The sequence below is a fragment of the Microtus ochrogaster genome, chromosome 7, assembly GCF_000317375.1.
Source record: "Microtus ochrogaster isolate Prairie Vole_2 chromosome 7, MicOch1.0, whole genome shotgun sequence".
NCBI classification, from domain to species: domain Eukaryota; kingdom Metazoa; phylum Chordata; class Mammalia; order Rodentia; family Cricetidae; genus Microtus; species Microtus ochrogaster.
The window spans coordinates 40,544,365-40,566,568 of NC_022014.1; the positions used below are offsets into that span (position 1 = coordinate 40,544,365).

Here is a 22,204-nt window from a genome sequence, read left to right on the forward strand (position 1 = left end):
TTTGCTGCTCTGAGAGTGAAGGTGCCTACAAAGAACTGGTTTATAGTATTTGAAAGATTCTGCATCCTGGGTCTTATGGTGAAAGTTTTTTGTGCTCTGTTAGCGAAACTCTCGGACAGCGACTCAAGAGAGGCATTGACTGAGGGACTGTTAAGGGTAAGGAGTTCGCTAGAAGAGTTACTAATCCCATAGACAGACAGACAGCAGTGTGGCTGGGATACTGACAGGAGGAAATCAAGACCTCCATGGCAGAGGCGGTGGTCTCTAATACCTTTCTGAGGATGGGGCAGGTTTCACGGCACAAGAATAAAGCCAGGATTTCTGATTCCCAAGCAGGAGACTGGGAAGGGGGTGGAGAGCAGGATGTGAGGTTTGATGTCTGTTGTGCCTGAGTCCTAGGACCCCCAAGAAGACCGCCATGGAGCCACACTTCCAATTGCAAAAGCAAGGTTTCATGTATTAAGTACGGGCTAGCGCGGGTCCTCTGCCTCACAGTCTGACACAGCAGACGAAAGGAGAAGGACCCCGTCTACTATTGTAAGGGATTTATAAAGGCAAAACCACAAAGAAGTCACAAGATTATAGCCTCAAAATACAAAATTACATACCCTATATCATAATTGGCTGAAGGTTAGGTGAAGCTTAGCTGTTGGTTCCTGATAGGCTATTATTATCTAAGGGGGATAGCAACAGCCCCCCACTGCCCACCGGTTACATCCTCCAGACATCTGCTGACCCTTTGCTAACCACGGGGGCTGTTTGAAGTATTACCCAGCTGATAGAGGAAGGTGAGTGGTCAACATTCTCTGTATGACTATGGGTGGGGAAATGGGCTACAGTCAGCAACTTTGTGTAACTTAGGTTTTTCCATTAGCCAATACTTCCCCTAAAGAGGGGTCCCGCAGCCTTCAGCTTATCCTGGGGGCTGGGGTGTCAGCCTTCAGCTTTTCCTGGAGATGGGGTATAGTTCAAGGTCCCAAAAGGGCCCAGAACAGAAATGGAATCTTTTCCAGTCTTTCGACGTCAACTCAGTTCAGAGGGTGAAACACTCAAGACTGGGAAATCTCTTAGCTAGGGACTCAGTGTCTCAGTTGGGCACCTGCGAGAAGAGGCAGCTGTAGGCGCTGCGGCCTGAGCAGCATCTGCGTTCCAGCCTTACATGGTGACAGTCATTGATGCTTCAAACCACTCTCTTGTGCTTTCTCGCCATAACGAGAGATGGGCGCTATGCTCATCACATGGAAGTGAGTGAGGACCGCCATCTTGTGACAGTTCCTGGGGAGAGCTGAACAAATAAATATCTGTTCATCCCAGACGGGGCACCCACGGCAGCCTGGAGACGCGATTCCACCCAAGTCCAGCTTCCTAAACCAGTCGGTTTATGGGGTCACAAGAACATAGGCGAAAGGTTACTGACAGACCCAAAATGCTTCAGAGGCTACACCGCTGAAAAGCCCCACCTAAGCTGTATCCATGGAGCTGCTCGGCAGCCCCATTGATTGGAGACGCCCACTTCCCCAAAATTGTTATTCCTTACATAGCTTTGTGGAGAGGGACCTTGTGAATGTTATTTACTTCTTAGCCTGTAAGCATCCCAGGAGGGGACATGTCAATTCTGTGGAAGTAACCGCCCCACACCGGTAGCTGCCCTCCAGCAGAACCTCCTTCCCAAGCTCTCCAGTGAAAGCAAGGCTGTCACCCAGCAGCCTCTGGGTTCCTGGGCAGTTTTATACAGAGCTCTTTTCTCCTGTCTCTCTAGAGCTCATTCCGGTCTGTTTGGAGCAACACACTGAAAGTGACTGTGTGTTCATGCTAAAGGGGAGACAAGGCCTAAGCGGAAAGTTAAATAATTCCACGTTGAACTAGCCAGGCCGCCTGCGTTCAGCTTGTTTCTTTGTGTAGACGCTGGGATTTGATGTAGAGAGGGAAGGCTGTGGTGTAGGGGGGCCTCCGTGGTTGTGGAAACAGATTTTGACACTTCTGATGTTGCGAGTGAGATTTGAAAAAAAAAAATGATGTGTGTGTGTGCATGTATGTGCAGCAGTGTGTGTGTGTGTGTGCGCGCGCGCGTGCGCGCATGAGCGTGTAGAAGTCAGAGGTGGAAACCATGTGTCTTTCTCTATTACTCTCCACCTTATTTTCAGAGACAAGGTCTCACAGAACCTTGTCATGTTGCCATTTTGCCTAGACTAGCTGACCAGCAGGCTCCTGGGATCCACCTATGTCCACTCACCTCCTTACAGGCATGTACCACCACACCTGGCCTTTTACATAGCTACTAGATATTCAAACTCAGGTCCTCATGCTTGTACAGTGGCATTTTTGAGGCATTCCCCAGGCCCTGAAACTTTATTCTTAAAAAGCCAGTATTAGGAAGAGGAGAGGGATCTCAGAGGTTGGTAGTATATACAGCTCTTGTGGAGGACATAAGCTCTGTTCCCAGCACTTATGCTAGGGTCTCAACTGCCTGTCAGCTCCAGCTGAAGGGAGTCGTCCTCCCTGGGCATCCCTTATACAAATACAAACAGTCTCTCTCTCTCTCTCTCTCTCTCTCTCTCTCTCTCTCTCTCTCTCTTTCTCTCTCTCTCACACACATACACACACACACGCACTCACACACACACACAAGCATACCTTTTATATATTTTTTTAAATTTATTTATCTATTAAAGATTTCTGTCTCCCCGCCACCGCCTCCCATCTCCCTCCCCCTCCCCAACCAAGTCCCCCCCCCTCAGCCCGAAGAGCAATCAGGGTTCCCTGCCCTGACACACAAGCATACTTAAAAATAAAATAAATCTTCTTTTCAAATCCATTATTGATAGGTGGTAATGGCACACACCTTTCATCCCAGCACTCGGGAGGCAGAGGCAGGTGGATCTCTGTGAGTTCAAGGCCTGCTTAGTATACAGAGCAAGTTCCAGGACAGCCAGGGTAAGGGCTACACAGAGAAAGCCTGTCTAAAAAAATCCATTATTAAAAACATTTGGGGGTGCCAGGAAGTGATGGAACAGGCTTTTAACCTCGGCACTCAGGCGGGAGAGGCAGGTGGATCTCTGTGAGTTCCAGGAAAGACTCAAAAGCTACACAGAGAAACCCTGTCTCAAAGGACCAATAAAAATAAATAAATAAAAATATTTGGGGGAACACAGGAATATGTGGAGGAAGGAAGGGGTGGGAGTGATATAAATACAGTAGTCATGTATGAAGTTATCAAAAATTAAAAAGAACAAAAACCAATACATATAGTTAGATAGTATACTCTTATTATTTATTTATCATAGAGATTAACACTACATGTATGTTACATGCAATACACAATATATATGTATGGTGAATATATGACATGTACATATATTTCTGTATCTGTGCATAGAGAAGTATGTATATAGAGCAAGCAAGGAGAAAAATCTACATTTATGTTCTAGGACATAGAGAGAATTTACACCCTGCTGTCCCAGTCGGGCCCACAGTGAGCCACAGCCTGCATGTCAGTTTCCTCGGTGCTGGAGCCAAACACATACAACCTGAGCAGCAACAGCCGCATGACTTTAAACGAGCAAGCTCACTTTCCCACAGTGAACACACTATAGCAGAATCTACACTACAAACTTGACTTCAACAATGATTTCTGAGCATCATCCGGATGACAAACAAAACTTGAGTGATTTCTTTGCAGACCCTTCTTGTGAGTCTATCGAATTATGTAACAAAGGAATAAGAGGGTGGAAGGTGAGGCCAGGCAGAGCTGTGCTCACCCTCAATCCCAATCCCACCACCACTGAGACGTCCTAGCCCAGCCCATCCTTACCCCAGATTTAAAGTAGACCTCCCTTTTCCATTTGAGTGATTCGTTTTTACAAAGTTCTTGTGCCAGGAAGATGATATAGTTGATGCGTTTTTCTCAACTAATACAATTACATTTTCTTTCTGTCTCAAAACAGACTTTGTTTGAACAATTTCTTTCCAGGTATCAAAATCCATGTGCTAGGCAAGCACTGTATTACTGAGCCACACCCAACCTTCTTCCCAGTGTTAATCAATAAAACTCCAATATACCCCTTTGCTATCACTGTACCTGTGAAGTTAATATGGAATGTCAAATTGTCAGGATCTAGAATAACTATGGAATTTTCATGAGAGAGTTTCTAAACTTGGCTCACTGTGGTTGGAAGACCCACTCTGAACGTGGATGGTTTCGTTCTATGGACTGAGGCCTTGGGCTGAGTGAAAATAAGAACATGAGACAAGAAGCAGTGAGCCTCTCTCTCTCTCTCTCTTTCTCTCTCTCTCTCTCTCTCTCTCTCTCTCTCTCTCTCTGCTGCCCGACTGTATACACAATGTGACCAGCTGCCCTATCCTCCTATTATGATGACTGTCTTTCATCTATCAAGGGTTGTACTGTCAAACTACCAGGCAAAAATAACCCCTTCCCGGCACAAGTGGCACGGAAGCAGGCATGCTGGGATGTGACTTTGGTAATGGATGGAAGGAAGAAAGTATTTAGTGTTCTTTTTTTTTTTTTTTTTTGGTTTTTTGAAAAAGGGTTTTTTTGTGGTTTTTTGGAGCCTGTCCTGGAACTACCCTTGTAGACCAGGCTGGTCTCGAACTCACAGAGATCCGCCTGCCTCTGCCTCCCGAGTGCTGGGATTAAAGGCGTGCGCCACCACCGCCTGGCAGTATTTAGTGTTCTAAAAGAAAGAAGTGGAGGGCACAGAGCTGACAGTGTTATTCCCAGATCACAGGGTCCCCCAAACCACCACAGAGTCCGCACTCATATGAAAAAGCAAAGAGCGTTTATTCCGGCTCCAGCTTGGACCCTCCATCCATCTGACAGAACAGTGAGTCATAAAAAACCAGCTAGGGTGTGGTTCTTAACATAGCAGAGGTTGAGGTGAAGGGATTCCTAAGGTTCAGGACCCCTGATTGGCTGACATTTGTCTACGGGTGTCTTGGTGAAAGGGGGTGGGTGTGTGCTGGCCTAAGGGACATCTGGTGATGTTGGAATCTACGTCTACAATGGTTGGAACATTAGGCATTTCCTTTGGAACATTTGGTATTTTGCCTTTAAAAGGTCCATTCCTGGGTGGAGACTGTGTGCTCTCAGTTTGTGATCTTTCCCAAAACTAGGTATTGCTTTAGAGTAAACTGAAACTCGGATCTATTGTTTGAATGGCTGGGCTGGGCCCTTCAACAGCTCTCTGACATCCATTGAGAGGGGGACTGAGAAAAAGGGGTGTAACAGCACGCTGAGAAGCATCTGTCTTAAATAAACACAAACACACACACAACTGAGCAAAATGGGAAAGCTCCATGAGGAAGGGAGAAGGGTCTATGTGTCTGGATAGGGGTTTGACCTGGAGAGTTAGGGGTGGATGAAGAAGTCAGATGCAATAGGAGACTGTGGGTGCCCTGAGTGTGAGGGGCCATGACATCCATGGCACCACTGGGGTAGTGTGGGGCACCTAGAAGTCTTCCACTCAGCGCTTTGTGCATCCCGTGACCGGTGGTACAGAGTTAAATCCCCTCTCTTTACACATCGGCGGACAGGTCAGAGAACAGGCCTCTATTAGCCATGTTTTCAGACAGTGGGCAGGAACAAGCTCTTCCTCATTCCCAAAGGATGCTCCACCTCCCACGAGAGGGAAGAAAAGAGAGGAGAAAGACAGAAACAAAAATTAAGAGGCCTCTAAGAGAAACTGTATCATCAGTCATAGGTACCAAGGTGACCATGTGTCAGACGTGAAATTCTGTGCAATTAGAAAAAGGAAATGTCTCCTAAATTGGGATCCCAGAAAGTTCACTTACAATAAAATTAAACAAATGGTAAAAAGCAAAACCCATAGTACTGTTTCCTGAGGGGAACGCCCATCAAGAAAGTCAGCCTAAGCCAAGCGATGGTGGCGCACGCCTTTAATCCCAGCACGTCAGCAGAGGCAGACGGATCTCTGTGAGTTCGAGACCAGCCTGGTCTACAAAGCTAGTTCCAGGACAGGCTCCAAAGCCACAGAGAAACCCTGTCTCGAAAAACAAAAAACAAACAAACAAACAAAAAAGTCAGCCTATTAGCCTCAAGGAACTTGAAACCTATTCGGCATTTAAGTTCAACTGGGGGTACATGTCGGGTAGAAAGCTGGGGAGAGAACCTTGGTTAGCCTGCCCTTCCTGAGGAGGGAGAATGTCCTTCAAGATTTTATTCAGAATTTTCTTGGCTTTCTCAGCAGCTTCATCAAGTACACGTTCCTGTTGCCTGTGTGTTGAGTCAAAACAGCAAAGGACAAAGTTAACAGCTCGAACGGGCAAATGGTTCATCACAGACAGTGTCCAGCCATCTTGTTGGTGATCCTGTATAACCTGAGGCTGACTCATAGTCAGAGCCACCTGGTGGAGAGATTTTTCATCCACACCAAATTTTTCTTGGAAGACTTTCTGACACTCTTCCAGATTATTTGGATCCGAAATTCCTAAACCATCCTTTAAATTATTCTCCTTTATGATCCCTTTAATGAATTCCATTTTCTTACTAATAATCTCCTTACAGACTTGGAAAAGGGTTGCGAAGAGACCATCATACCTGATGCTATGGAGGTCTTCTGTCAGTGTTTTTCTAAGCTTAGTGAAATCGAGAGAATCAGGACTAAAGTTGGATACTAGGAATATGGGGGGCTCCTCCACCCCCTCCTTCTGGAGGTTTTCCTGGATGTTCTTTTGGATGTTCACCCGTAGCTGGGGTTCTGGGAGGGCACTTGTGTCGAGGTCCCTGTCCAGCTTTGTCCAGACGACATAGAACCTCCTTCTCATGCTCTGCATGGCTTTGGCCAGCTTCACATGATTCGAACTGAACTGCTCAGAAGCGATGATGATGATCAGGTCATACTTGCTGAAGTCCATCTCCTCCAGGTAGTTCTCCATGCTCAGGGATGTGACCCCTGTGCCAGGCAGGTCCCACAGATTGACATTGGGAAACTTGGAGGAGGAGTATAGGGCTGGTTTCTGGGTGGTCATCACCACCCCAGTGGGAGCTGAATCCTCTTCCTCATGTCCAATCTCCCTAAGAGCATTGATGAAGGATGACATGCCATTGCCGGAGTCCCCAGTTACAGCAATTTTCACTGTTTTTCTTGATGCTTCCTGTTTGATCTCCTTGACTACAGAGATGACATCTACCCAATTCCCTGCTTCCACAGAAGTCTCGATCTTCTTGACAGCTTTCACAGATAAATCACCTCTGTCTTTGTTAATGGCTATAGCATCGGAGAAGCATGTGAATTCTTTATCCTCAGGGGATCCAGCTGCCTCTTCCATGTTGGTGAACAATGGAGCAACCTGCAGATACATTAGGAAGGGAGTTAAGGATGGCTGTGAATATGGGTACCTACAGGAAAGACTGCTCTTCATCCAGACTTTCACATCCACAGAGAATCCTACACCACAACCTGCTGACTACAGACAGAGCAGGCTGAGCCATCTTGTCCACGAGCACATTTCTTGGAGGGCAAGGATAGCTCTGTAGCTGTTACTGCAACACTGAATCCCAAAGCTAAGCACTGGAATGCCAGGCAGTTCTTTGACTGGGTACAAATGTCCATACTCACCCCTTCCCGGTTGCCAGGACTACCGAAGACGTGCATTCAGAACAGGAAACAGCCTGTGCCAGCTCCCTGCCTGGAGGACCCACAAGTCTTCATGTCACTCATCCTACATCCGTGGCTGTTTGTTGCTTTGCACTTGGGAAAGTGCTTTTCCTTTCCCCAGAGGTGGCCAGCAGTAGAGGCACAACCAATGCACTACTACACACCAGGCTCAACAGCAAAGCCTCATGGTCTCCAGATCATCGCATCCGGGGCTGAAGAGACGGCTCAGTGGTTAAGAGCACTGGCTGTTCTTGCAGAGGACCTGGGCTTGGTTCCCACACCCACATGGGCTCACAACCACCTGTAACTCCGAATCCAGGGATTCCACAGCCTACTTCTCGACTCAAAGAGTACACGTATGCACATGTGCACATACAGACACTCAGACATACATACACATAAAATTGTATGTTTAAAAATGCTATACAAATTCCACCAATTTTAATTGAGAATATGGGTTGTCTGTTACCACTGCTGCTATTTTTATTAACAGAGATTGAAATTCTTCTGTGAACAGGCTTTAATGTTTTTATTAGCATATATATTTTGTGTTTGTTTTGTTTGGAGTCAGAGTTTCTCCGTGTGGCCCTAGCTAACCAGAACAACTTCTGTAGACCAGGCTGGCCTCACACTGAGAGATCTTCCTGCCTCTGCTTTGCTGGGATTAAAGGTGTGCGCCAACACACTCAGCATTTTTGGTATAGATTAGTACCATACACTGGGTATTATTATGACATTTGCACACAGAGCACCATGTGTTATAATATATTCTCCTTCACCTGTGAACCTTTGGAGCCTTCCTCCTGGTCCCAGGGATGTCTCTCCTCTTCCAGCCTGTTCCACTTCTAATCTCACAGTTGGCTTTTAGGGATCTCTGGGTGTTTTTCTCCTGCGGCCCAGTGTGTTTCCTTTGACTGTTTACAAAGCAGGAGTGAGAATTGGCTTACAGCAGCACACGCATCTTCTCAGTGGCTGCAGACCTGAAGAAAACATCCCTCCTTCCTTCACCACCCACTTAGTGTGTCCAGATCCTCAGGGAGGACTATGGTCTCACCATATCCTCCGGTTTCTATGACAAGATGTCAAAGGGCCCAGTTGTATGGTGATCTTTTCCAAGTACCCACAGCTTCAGTAGGTTCAAAAGTGTAACAGGCACGCTGTGTCCAGAAGTCAGCATTCTACACACTCACACACACACACACACACACACACACACACACCCTACAGGTTGGTTTGTTTGTTGGTTGTTTGTTTGTTTGTTTTGGAAAGAGACAGGGGTTTTTCTGTGTGTGCAGCTTTAGAGCCTGTCCTGAAACTCGCTCTGCAGACCAGGCTGGCCCAGAACTCACAGACATACTCCTGCCTCTGCCTCCCGAGTGCTGGGACTAAAGGCATGTGCCACCATTGCCCAGATACTTCCTACAGTGTTTTCATGCTTCTCATGTCTCCTGAAATTCCTTGAGCCCTGGGCGAGAGCTGATAAAGAGATACTGATGTCTCACTTTGATGGGGTATCAATCATATTTCTGTTCCTGAGTAAGTCCTTACCAAGACACTGGAAGTATTTTGAGGGCAGGATTGGGAAGGATAACTTTTCAACACCAAGGATGGAGGGTGTGGGGGCTGGAGAGACGACTCAGGTTAAGAGCACTTACTGCTCTTCCATAGGACCTGACTTCAATTCCCAGCATCCATATCAGGTGACTCACAACCTCCTGTAACTCCAGCTCCAGATATCTGACACCCTCTTTCGGTCTGCTGGGGCACTGTACAAATGTGCCTATACTCCACACAGACACATGTACACAAAATTTAAAACAATAAGAAACTGTGCACGGTGGCACATGCCTTTAATCCCAGCACAAGGAGGCAGAGGCAAGAGAATATCTGTAGCTTCCAGGTTAAACAGTAAGGTCTACATAGTGAGACACTTTCTCAAAATAATAATAATAATGATAATGATAAGAAAAAGAAGAAGAAGAAGAAGAAGAAGAAGAAGAAGAAGAAGAAGAAGAAGAAGAAGAAGAAGAAGAAGAAGAAGAAATAACTAGTTTATAAAAGATGGAGGATGTGTTTTTGTTTTTTTTTGTTTTTGGTTTTTCGAGACAGGGTTTCTCTGTGGTTTTGGAGCCTATCCTGGAACTAGCTCTTGTAGACCAGGCTGGTCTCGAACTCACAGAGATCCGTCTGCCTCTGCCTCCCGAGTGCTGGGATTAAAGGCGTGCGCCACCACCGCCCGGCTAAGATGGAGGATGTGGATGCATACACCCATACACGGCACAGGTAAGCACTAGAGTGGAGTGCTGGCCTTCTGGAGTGGACGCTGGGTCATGTCAGTGTGCAGTCAGGACTCCAACCACTTCTCAGTGCCACACCAAATCTAAAGATGCTAGACAGCAGCATACACCTTATCCCACAGTTCTTAGCTGAAAGCCCTCGCTAGGTCAGGCGTGTGCAATTCCCCAGTTATGAGTCATTGATGTGGCTCTTACCCTTGAAGTTTTATTTTCTTGCTTGTGTGTATGAAACTAAAAGCATTTGAAACTCAATGCCTCATATTTGAGAGATTTCCTGTCAGTGTCACATACTTCCTCTGTCCTTTAAGGAACGCTCTGCCAGCCAGTATAGCGAAAACTACAAAAAGAAACCCTGCCTTGAGAAAGGAAGGAAGGAAGAAAGGAAGAAAGGAATGGGAAGGGAGGGATTGAGGGAGGGAAGAAGGAAAAGAGAGAGAGAGAAAGAGAGAGAGAGAGGTCCCTGCCAGACTTACTCTTGGGTCCTGTGAAAGGACTAGAATTGTGCCCAGATGTGCTCCCTAGATATCCAGGGCTCTCGTCTGTGGAAGGGGCTTCTCAGGCACCCTTAAGTCTTTGGTACTGGTTTTTGCTCTGTTTCCCAGTGGGAGCATCCTCTGCCTTTCTTGCTCATCTTCTGGGAAGGACTGTAATGCCTACAGCACAGCTCTGCTGGCCACACTATGTCAGCCCAAGAGCTGGCTGCAGGCTCCACATAGGGCAGGCTGACACCTCCTCCTGAGTCCCCAAAGTATCAGGCTTGGTGAATTGTGGACAACTTCCTAGGTCCCTAGTTCTCTGCACATTACTGGAGTAGTTACTTTTCTCACTCTGATGGAGGAAGGTCATTGGTTAAAAAATAAAGAAACTGCCTTGGCCCATTTTATTGGTTAGAACATAGGTGGGTGGAGTAAACAGAACAGAATGCTGGGTGGAAGAGGAAGTGAGCTCAGAGACGCCATGCTCCCCTCTCCTGGGCAGACGCCATAGATCAGCTCTCAGGGGCAGATGCCATGAAGCAAGTTGCCAGGTCAGACATGCTGAATCTTTCCCGGTAAGACCGGTGCTACACAGTTTATTAGAAATGGGTTGATCGGGATATCAGAATTAGCCAGTAAGGGCTAGAGCTAATGGGCCAAGCAGTATTTAAATGAATACAATTTGTGTGTTGTTATTTTGGGGCATAAGCTAGTGAGGCGGCCGGGGTGCTGGGGACACAGCCCTGTGGCTCCAATTAATACATCACTCCTGGGACACAATACCAACAGGAGTCCTGGAGAGGCTTCCTGTGGACAGCTGCAGAAACCACTGCTCAGACCCTGACAAGGCATTGCCTAGAGCCAGCCCATCAGAGTTCAGCCTGGAGTTCAAATAGCCCAGGCTTCCCTATTTGAGGGTGCAGCTCAATTTATGCCTCTAGTGTCTTTGATTTGCCTCTGGGCACATGGCTCAGACAAAGGTCCAGGGGGATGAGGAACAGGCCCTCCTGGCTCACACCCCTGTGGCCACAGCTTCCCCACCCTGCTGGGTTGTACCCTCTCTGACCAGGAACCCAAACAAGCCCTTCTCCCTTAACCTGCCTTCTGTCAGGAATATTGAAACAGCCAAAGACAATAACAAAGGTTGTTTTATTTAATCCCAGCACTTGGGAGGCAGAGACAGGCGGATCTCTGTGAATTTGAGACCATCCTGGTCTACAAGAGCTAGTTCCAGGACAGGTTCCAAAAACCAAAAAACAAAAAAAAGGTTGTTTTATACACATGTGAAAATGCCATAAAGCAACCTGCTATTTTACAGAGCATATTTCCGTTGTTGCATTTTTTTTATTTCTTGTGTTGAAGTTGTGCCAGACGCACACGTAAGTTAGAGGACCCTTGCAGCCACAGCCAACAGTTCTCTTCTTCTCCCATGGGGTAATGGAGATCAAGCTCAGGTAGCAATCACTTTTACCCATTCAGCCCCCTCACTAGCCCACTATTACAGACTAATAAAAAGTATACATCTTAAAATGTAAATCACTGTCTACTAAAGCCCGTGCTGGTATAAAACTCACTGTGTAACTTTGAACTGAATCTGCTGTCCCTCTTCCCAAGCTATGACCACGAGTGGGAGCCACCTCACCCGGCTAAATAGACAAATACTGAAAAATCACCATATGAAAAGATTGCCCAGCCGGGCGATGGTGGCGCACGCCTTTAATCCCAGCACTCGGGAGGCAGAGCCAGGCGGATCTCTGTGAGTTCGAGACCAGCCTGGTCTACAGAGCGAGTTCCAGGACAGGCTCCAAAGCCACAGAGAAACCCTGTCTCGAAAAACCAAAAAAAAAAAAAAAGAAAGAAAAGAGACCACCTGTAGTTCCTTCTGATTCCAGTGACCTTGAGCCTCCCTCAGTGGGGCTTCCAGAGCTGTGGGAACCAACCTACACTAGCTACGGTTCTGAGCTGTGAAGAACTTGTGTGAACAGATCCTGTTGGACCTCCACCCCCACTTTGTTTTTCCTGCCTTCACTAGTAGGGGACACAGGGAATTTCTAGGTGTTGTGTATTCCAGGAAAGTGTGATCCACCCCAAGGATGTTGGGAATGGCATTGGACCCAGCATACAAGCTCTGGGAAGGTGGTATGATTTAAAGTACTCAACAATATGGACACTCTAAAGCTCCATGAAGGATGGTGTGTGTGGGGTCAGTTTCTCCAATGCAGATGAAATACTTGATCTGGTTTTTGTTGTTGTTGTTGTTCTTTTACCCTGTTTTGATATTTTTCATAGTTTGTTTTTGGTTTGCTTGTCCTAAAAGGGTCAGTGAGATCACTTAGCAAGTAAACATACTTCCCACAAAGCCTACAAACAAGCCTTACCCTGAGATCGACTGTAGAAAAAAATCAGCCCGACAAATTATCCCCTGACCTTCACACGCAAACAGACACAGACACACACAGATGACCACTAAATAATTGATTCTTAAAATATTGAACTGAGCTATACCAAACAAGAGTTTACTTAGAACCTCACTGCTCCAAGTCCCAGTGTCCGTGTGCTCTGAATAAGAACCAATCCTGGCACAACCTCATCGTGCCAGGGGGGAGTTCTGATCCAGGACTCAGCCAGAGGCTGAGAGACAGAGCGAAAGCCCACCTGCCTTCTCTAAACTAGGTCCCTTCAGAAGACCCACAAAGCCAGGGATAGGCAGATAAAAAAGGTTGGTGGGTTGGAAGGAGTCGATTCAGCCAAAACACCAGGATCTGTGTGGTCCTGAAGACAGTCAGGGCAGGGCCTGCTGCTCAGGCTCCCCAAGAGGATCACCAGACCCCAGCAGCCTGCCCTGAGCAGTTTATAGCCCAAGCTGCACTTAGCAGTTTCTCACCTACCTGGTCAGAAGCCTTAGAAAACTGGAATCGAGTCCAGAATGTTCAGGAGGGAGAGAAGAGAGGTGAGAAGACCTCCCGGGAAGAGCAAGTGCAGGAGTTGGAGCAGCTGAAGGGCAGCCTGAGCTCCTAGGTTTCCTCAGACCCCTGCAAACTCTGGATCCTTGCTCCAACTCCTCCCTTGTAGGTGTGAGCCCTGCCTGCCTCCCAGGACGGGAGGGGGCCTCTGCCGGAGCAGCTTTCAGTTTCAATTCCTGGAAATGGCTGGTTTGCAGGACTCAGCTGCACAGGCTCCAAATCTCCTTCAGAGAGGGAGGAGTTCTGTCAGAAGGCCAGGCTTGGGGGTGGGAAGTCGGCCCAGGAATAGTGACATCCAAACTGCAGTCAGAGCCTCCTGGTGTGACCCCATGCCCCATTCCTGGAGCCCCCGCCCGCTCTGCTGGTGCAGCCAACCTCTTCACACCCAGTGAGAGAGAGCTGCAGACACTTCTCAAGACTGCTCACAGCTGCTATCCCTGCTCACTGCCTGTCTCTCATCTTAGCTCACAAAGGAAGTAGAGTTAAAAGGATCAGGAGTTCAAGGCCATCTATGACTGCACGATTGGAGGCCAGCCTGGTATGCAGGATAGCCTCTGTACACACACACACACACACACACGCACGCACGCACACACACACACACACACACACACACACGTCTACTTGGGGTTGGAGGTAGCTGGAGAAATGGCTCAGCAGTAAGAGCACCTATTTATCTCCTAGAGAACCATCTTCTCAGTGCCATAACAGGAGCGCACACCTGCCTGGAACTCCACATGGCCTCGGAAGTCATCCACACACCATGGCATACACAGGCACGGACAAATGTGCATAGGGAAAAACCTCTTTTAAAAAATTCTCTGCAGCGCATCTGTAACCAGGGGACAGGGCAGGAAAATAATGACGGCACAGTGACACAAATCAAACAAAATAGAAAGATGACAGTTTGTTCCCTCTTACTTTTCTGAGAAACTGCAGCTCTCAATAGGGAGTTAGGAAATCCTGTGTGGCCAAATAGCTGAGGGACAAAGTCAACATAGGCTGATCATGTGCTTTAGTATTGGACAACAGTGAAGGGCGGCCGGGAATCCTCCTGGGGAAATGCAGCAATCTCTGCAGCACTCCTGGCAGCACTCTTTTCAAGTTGCAGGTGAGGACCTGGGTTGTGGCTGGGGGGTGGGGGTGTTTCATGCACCCCCTGGTCAGAGTGAAATGTCCTCCAAGACCTCCACACTTGTCCTCAAGCGGGGGCATTAAGCATGTAACTACTGACCGGATGTGTAGTACGTGCCTTTAATCCCAGCACTTGGGAGACAGAGGCAGATGGATCTTGTTTATTTCAAGGCCAGCCTGGTCTATATAGCCAGTTCCAGGACAGCCAGGGCTACAGTGTGAGACCCTGTCTCAGATGACAAACAAAATAGAATGCAATTACTCCAAGCACACTTCTCCTTGCAGATGAGCATTTTGTCCTGGAAAGAGCCCTGGGGAGTTGGGGGTGGGGCCCAGTTGGCAGGTGCTCTCCCTATCATGCACAAAGCCCAGGGTTCCATCCTTGGTACTGCATAAACCTGGGCATGATGGGCACAACGGCACAAACTTGTAATCCCACACTTGAGAGGTGGAGGCAGAAGGATCAGAAATTCAAAGACATCATTGCCTGTATCCCAGGATATGTGAGACCCTGCCTCAAAACAGCAGCAGCAGCAGCAGCAACAAGAGGAATAGGAATTTCTGAGTGCTTCCTGCTGAACAACATATCAAGCACAGCCTAGCTGAGGACACGTGGAAGCAGAGCTGACACCTATTTCCATCCTTCATCCTCCACAGTCAATTAGCCAGATGCTGACTCTACTGAGTGTTCGGGATCCCAGTGGAGCCAGGAGCCTCTCTCAGGATGAGGTTTTAAGCACAAAACCTGTATCCTGGTTGACATACTTCAGTTAATAAGAACAGTTAGCCAGGCTGAGCTTTAATCACAGCACTCGGGAGGTATGAAAACAGACGCAAAAAAGAAATCCCACACTAGCTCAGAACTGAGTATAATAAAGAGTTATTTATTTAGGAATAGACTCACAGATCACAGTCCTTTGCTTGAACAGGGAACAATAACCAAATCCAGCATCTGGAAGACAGAGAGCGAGCACATGCTTTACATGGGCATTTATAGTATAAGAAGCCATGCCCAAGTTGGCGGGTAACTTAAAAGCTACTGGCTGAAGGATTTCCTACAGCACCTCCCCCTTTTGTTTAAAAAAGAGAATTCTGGGCCTAATGCCTAAGTTATATACAATAAGAAGAAATATCAAGTATAAAAATTAGAATTACAACCAGCATAAACAATATCAAGCAAGAAACATGTGATAAATGTTTCAATAATTATCCTATCCTAAGGAGTCTAAGTCTTGTATTATAAATAACCTTGCCAAGTCATGAGAGGAAAGTAACTACAACTATCTAGTCTTCAACTCCATCTATTCCCGAGAAGGGAAATAATATTACTTGAGTAAGCAGGAAGTGCAATCAAGCAACTTCCAAAATGTGCAACAAATGACAGAGCCTACTGACTACCTGGGTAATCACCCAAAGTCTCATTTGCAGCATTGGAGCAACCAACTTTGGATAAGGCCTAGAGTAACTGACAGACCATTTTCAGAGGCACAAAATTTTTCAAAATCGTCTTACCCTGTCTTGGCAAGTTTTGACAGTCTTTTTTCTTGTATCCTGCTTGTCCTGTCTGGAAATCATGCATTTTATCAGTGGTCAATGCATGGACAGTTCCTTGCCCAAAGGCCAGTTTTGCCAAGAAGAATACAAGCTCCAAGTGGAGTGTCTTCAGTGTTCAAAATTCTCTCGGGAATAGATCAGTGCTGCCAGGAGCAATTGTCTCACATCAACAGAATCTTAAGTTATTAAAATGCCATTTTCTACAGCTCTTTGAAGTGGTTGAAGATTACCTATCTATGTGGAATACAATCTCTATGTATCTAAAGAACCTGATTAGTCTAACTGTAAGTATGACAAACATGGAAGAATATAGATCTATAATTCTTAATATATATAATGTATTATTCATTTTAGAATATTAAACAATCATTAAACAAATGTAAAACAAATGAGGACAATGATCTCAAAATGTAAACAATGTATCTTGATCAGAGGTAGAAATGCATACTGCAATATGACAAATAAATCCTAAAATTGTATCAATAAACAAAATGTCTTAAGCACAGGTAAAAGTTTGCATGCATACAATATGACAAAATAGCTTTGCCTAGGTAGACAAATATTGTAGACAGAAATAGATACATATTCATTATAATTTAAATTTTAATCAATATACAAGAATCTATACCAACATAAGTTGCCTATAAATAATAGCTCACATGTATTCACTCTATTACTCACTATTATTATTAGTGTGAGTGAGCTCACACTAATCTATTATCTTATCCAATTTCCCTCTTTTTTCTTTTTTTATATTTATTTAGTATGTATACAGTGTTCTGTCTGCATGTATGCCTGCAGGCCAGAAGAGGATGCCAGATCTCATTACAGGTGGTAGTGAGTAACCATTTGGTTGCTGGGAATTGAATTTAGGAATTCTGGAAGAGCAGCCAGTGCTCATAACCACTGAGCCATCTCTCCCAGCCCCTCTGACTTTTTTTCAAAAAGATCCCTGCTCCTAAAGAATTTCCACTCCAGGCCCAACCCTGTATCAATTATAATTAAACCCTAATTGATATCCCTAACTCTGAGGAAAAACTTTGTTGGGATAGGGGACGTTGTCTTCTAGAATTACTTCCAGCTGTCATGGGGGCGATGTTCTTTCTATGTGATCCTGTGAAAGTAAAATGATGGTTAAGTTTCAAGATTACTGTCTGGTATAATTGCAAATAGTCTCTGAGTATTCAGTATGGTTTTTCTGAGGATCCTATTTGGAGTTCTGGTAAAAAAAAAAGGTGAACCATTTCAGCTAAGCAAGTTGGAACGATTGTGAGCATTTGGGATCCAAAACAGGTCTTATAGCAGCACTATCAGCATCATGACATCATATCAAGCAGGTGGAGTCGTAGTTGTGGGATCCCATCTTCTTTCTGGAAACTTTAAAGATTACTGCAGGAAAATACACTGTTCAATGTGGAAAACTTAAACATTATTTATACAGACATATGTTCAATAATCTGTACAATAGAGACAAAAATATGTATGAAGAAAAGTAAAAATTTTTTACTAAATTCTTTCTTCTTTCTGTCCCATACTGATGGCTCCTGACATGAGACAGAAGCTCTAAATTTTATTTTTGACAACATGCTTGGATCTAGAAAAGGACAGAGCCATTGTCCAACTCTAAAACCAGCTTTGATTTTTCAAGCAAGTCATGACTATTATTATAGTAAGAAGCATATATCTATATATATAAATATATGTGTATGTATATGAATATATGCATAGGGGGTGTTCAGTGATTCTTACCCTCAAACGACCTGTCCTCATAAGTCATAATTCTCTTTCCTTGGTGATCCTGTCTAGATAGTTATCTTTTCATCTTTAGACATATAGATGTCCAGGGTCTCTTGAATTTTTGAAGGTGAGTATTTTGCTGCAAAGTTAAGAACAGAACACTGCCCAAACCACTATGAGCCTTCCTTACCATCTGTGTGGTTGTCACCTCTGTGGATGAGCCGTCATTTCTATTTCTCAAGAGGTTTCTCCTTTTCAAACTGAATCTTTATCAATTTTGATGGTATCCATAGCTTTTCTTCTCCTGCGGAAACAAAAGTGAAAACCCTTCCCCAAAGTAGCACATCTCCTGGTTTCCATTGTGAGCTCAACACATCCTTGAAATGCACCAGCTGATTTAATTCAGAAGGTTTTTCTATTATCCAATGTCTCTCTGCTGCTCGTATTCCTTTCTCATTAGCATTAAGAAAATTCAGTGTTAATAAAGCATTATGTGATCTATTTCTGGCAGTCTTTTCCATCCCTTTCTGTTTGTTTTAAACATATCCTTTATAGTTTGATTTGATCTTTCTATAACTGACTGACCTGTAGGATTGTTTGGTATACTTATAATATACTTTATTTTATAATAAGAAAAAATGCTTCACTTTCTTAGAGACAGATACTGGACCATTATCTGTCTTTATTTGAGCAGGTATACCTATGATGGCCACAGCTTCTAATAAATATATGATTACTGAATCAGCCTTTTCTGAGCTCAAAGCAGTTGCCCATTGAAAACCTGAATAAGTGTCAATAATGTGGTATACATATTTTAATTTTTTAAATCTGCAAAGTGGAACACATCCATCTGCCAGATTTCATTCCTTTGAGTATGCTTTGGGTTACTCCCTGCAGGTAGTGGTGTTTGGTTATAGAAAGCACAAGTAGGACATCTCGTTATAATCTCCTTAGCTTGTTGCTATGTAATAGAAAACTCTTTCTTTAAACCATTGCTATTGACATGATGTTTCTTATGAATTTCTGAGGCCTTCAACACACTTCCAATCAATAATTGTTCAATTTCTACATTACCTTGTGGTAGAGGATTTGGCAGACCCATATGGGATCAGGTGTATGTTATGAATATGGGACAAAGATCAATCCTGATTATTTTGTGAACCTGTAGGAGTGATGAAGTCAATTCTGTATCATCTGGTATAAATCCAGCAGTTTCAATATGTAAAATAACTCTTTCTGCATATTGTGAATCAGTAAGCAAATTGAGAGGTTGGTGTTGGAGGATCTTCTTTCTATGTGTTTCTTTCATTGGTTAAATAAAGAGACTGCCTTGGCCTTTTGAAACGACAGAATTTAGACAGGCAGAGTAGACAGAACAGAATGCTGGGACAAAGGAGGCAGAGATGGAGAGCAGAATGCCATGAAGCTGCCAAGTCAGACGTGCTGAATCTTTCCCGGTAAGCCACGAGCTCGTGGTGACATACAGATTATTAGAAATGGGTATAATCAAGATGTGAGAGTTAGCCAATAAGAGGCTAGAACTAATGAGCCAGGAAGTGTTTAAATGAATAAAATATCGTGTGGTTATTTTGGGGGGTTTAAGCCAGTCTGCCAGCAAGCCCACTGCTCCTTTTACTACAAGAGGTTTTTTAAAATCCCTTAGTACCATAAGGATAGCATATAATTATATCTTTTGGGCAGAACTGTAAGGGCTTTGTTACACCTTACTTAAATTTTCTAATTTATAACCTGCCTTTTTTGATTTCTTTGCATCAGTATAGCAGGTATGGGCTCCAGTTATTGGTGTGTCCCATACAATGTGGGGAAGGATCTAAGTAGTTCTCTTTATAAGGTTAATTCTATCACTTTGGGGATAAATGCTATTAATCTCTCCTAAAAAATTAGCACAAGCTCTTTGCCAAGGTTCATTGTCTTCCCATAATTTTTAAATTCATCAGTAGTAAAAGGTACTATAAACTCTACTGGGTCTATTCCTGCTTGTTGAAAAAGTCTCAATTTTCCTTTTATGTTTATTTCAGAGACCTTTTCAACATAAGCTTTTAATTTTTTACTTGGTTTATGTGGTAAAAAACAATCCATTTTAAGATGATATCTCCCTATGCATTAAAATTCCTGTAGAGAAAATTCTGAAAAGTAATATGACTAAAATGCAATAAAGATTTGGATTTATCCTATTCATATGTGCCTCCTATGATTTTTCTTCAATGACAATTAATTCCTTTTCAGGTTCAGCTCTTAATTCCCTGAGACTATTTAAGTCTTTGTCACCATCTAAGGTTGTGTTTAAATTAACTATTAGATCAGATGTTATTCCAACAGCAGGTCATAAACTGGAAATGTCTCCTAACAACCTTTGAAAGCCACTAAGAGTCCTCAACCAGGCTCTCCTAATTTGTGCCTTTTGTGTTCTAATTTTCTGTAAACCTATTTTATAACCTAAGTAATTGACACAATCTCCTCTCTGTATTTTTTCAGGAGCAATTTGTAATCCCCATTTTGGCAAATCTTTCTTTACTTCATCAAACATTCTTTCTAAAGTTTGAGTCAGATAGCAAAATGTCATTGATGTAATGGTAAATTATAGATTTAGGAAATTGTTTACATATTATTTCCAAGGGATGACTTACAAAGTCATAGGGTGGGGCTATTGAGATTTCCCTGTGGGAGGATAATCTACTGGTATCTCCTAGCAGGCTGGGAGTCATTATAAGTAGGCATTGTGAAGGCAAATTTTTCTCTGTCCTTTTCTTGTAAAGGTATAGTGAAGGCACAATCTTTTAAATCAATAGCATTAAGAGGCCATCCTTTTGGTAATAGAGAAAGCAAAGGAATTCCAGATTGTAGAGGAGCCATAGGTTGAATTACCTTGTTGACAGCTCTTAGATCTGTCACCATTCTCCGTTTACCAGATTTCTTTTTGACAACAAATACAGGAGAATTCCAAGGGCTGGTTGATTCTTCAGTATGGTGAGCATCTAGTTGCTCGTATACCAGCTGTTCTAAAGCCTGAAGATTCTCTTCTGTCAAAGGGAACTGTTTAACCCATATTGGTTTCTCAATTAACCATCTTAAAGGGAGATGTGTTGGCACCTCTAAAATTTTGCTAGTTGCTTAGTGTTCTTGTATAGCCTGAATGGCTGGTAACCTTTGTGTATTGTACCTTATAATATCCTTCCCAGAAATATGAGTTTCTGGAACTGCAGGAATGTTAATTTGGGCATTCCGTTCTTGCAGCAGGTCATGACCCCATACTTTCACTAAAATATTAGCCACATATGTCCTCAGCCTTCCTCTCTGTCCTTCTAACCCTATGCATTCAACCCATCTCATGCTTTGTCTTACTTGAGATAGGGTTCCAATTCCTAGGAATTGAATATCTGCCTCTTGAAGAGGCCAGTTTGGATGCCAAGATTCTGGAGTAATGATACTCATGTCCTAGCACACCCACAACCCTTCTCAGATGTCCTATTCTACCACAATTAAAATATTTAGGAATCAGGCAGTGGTGGTGCATTCCTTTAATCCCAGCACTTGGGAGGCAGAGGCAGGCGGATCTCTGTGAGTTTGAGCCAGCCTGGTCTACAGAGCTAGTTCTAGGACAGACTACAAAAGCTGCAGAGAAACCCTGTCTTGAAAAAAAAACAAAAACAATGTAGAAACCATTTGACATTTTGATGTTCCCTCAGACATTTGGAAATTGCTTCTCCTACCCAAGATTCAATATTATAGTCAAATGTCTCAATGTTCATTGTGTGCAGGATCCATTGATCCATTGGTGCTGATCTAACCTCTAAAAGCCCAAGTATCTTTTGCATTCTAAGTTGGCATTTTCAAAACCAGAGAGTCAATAAGTACTCATCTAGCATCTGGGTCTGTTACTCCTATTTGTACAGCCTTGGTTAATCTTTGTAAAAAGTCACTAAAGGGTTCTCTCTGACCCTCTATAACCCTGGTATATGATTCATTTTTTTGGTTCTTGAATTCTGTCCCAAGCATTTAAGGCTGCTTTGTGGCATAGGGACAAGATTTGTTCATTGTAAAGAGCTTGGGCCTGTGCATCAGCATAAGCGTCCTCACCAAGAATTTGATCTTGGGAAGTCTCAAATCCTTTTGCTTTTCCCCATTCTTTTAAAATTTTTGCCTCTCCTCACAAATAACATTTCCACCGCAATTGTGGCCCATCATCCAGAACTGATGAAACTAATTGAAGCCAGCTGTATGCAGTGTCCTTATTGCTAGACACCCATGTCTTTACCATCTCCCAGGAGCCTCTCTCAGGATGAGTTTTTAAGCACAAAAACCATATCCTGCACTCGAAAGGCAGAGGCAGGCGGATCTCTGTGAGTTCGAGACCAGCCTGGTCTACAAGAGCTAGTTCCAGGACAGGC

The 22,204-nt window shown here is 44.3% G+C and overlaps 1 protein-coding gene across 1 annotated transcript; it reads right to left on the reverse strand.

Moving 5' to 3' along the window:
* Positions 1-6,011: 6,011 nt before the first annotated feature.
* Positions 6,012-13,543, reverse strand: LOC101994081 (immunity-related GTPase family M protein-like). Its single transcript, XM_005350018.3, has 2 exons — positions 13,296-13,543; positions 6,012-7,326 (listed from the first exon to the last, which is right to left on the reverse strand). Exon 2 carries the CDS (start codon positions 7,303-7,305, stop codon positions 6,088-6,090), a length of 1,218 nt encoding a protein of 405 aa, XP_005350075.1. The 5' UTR covers positions 7,306-7,326; positions 13,296-13,543; the 3' UTR covers positions 6,012-6,087.
* Positions 13,544-22,204: the final 8,661 nt, after the last annotated feature.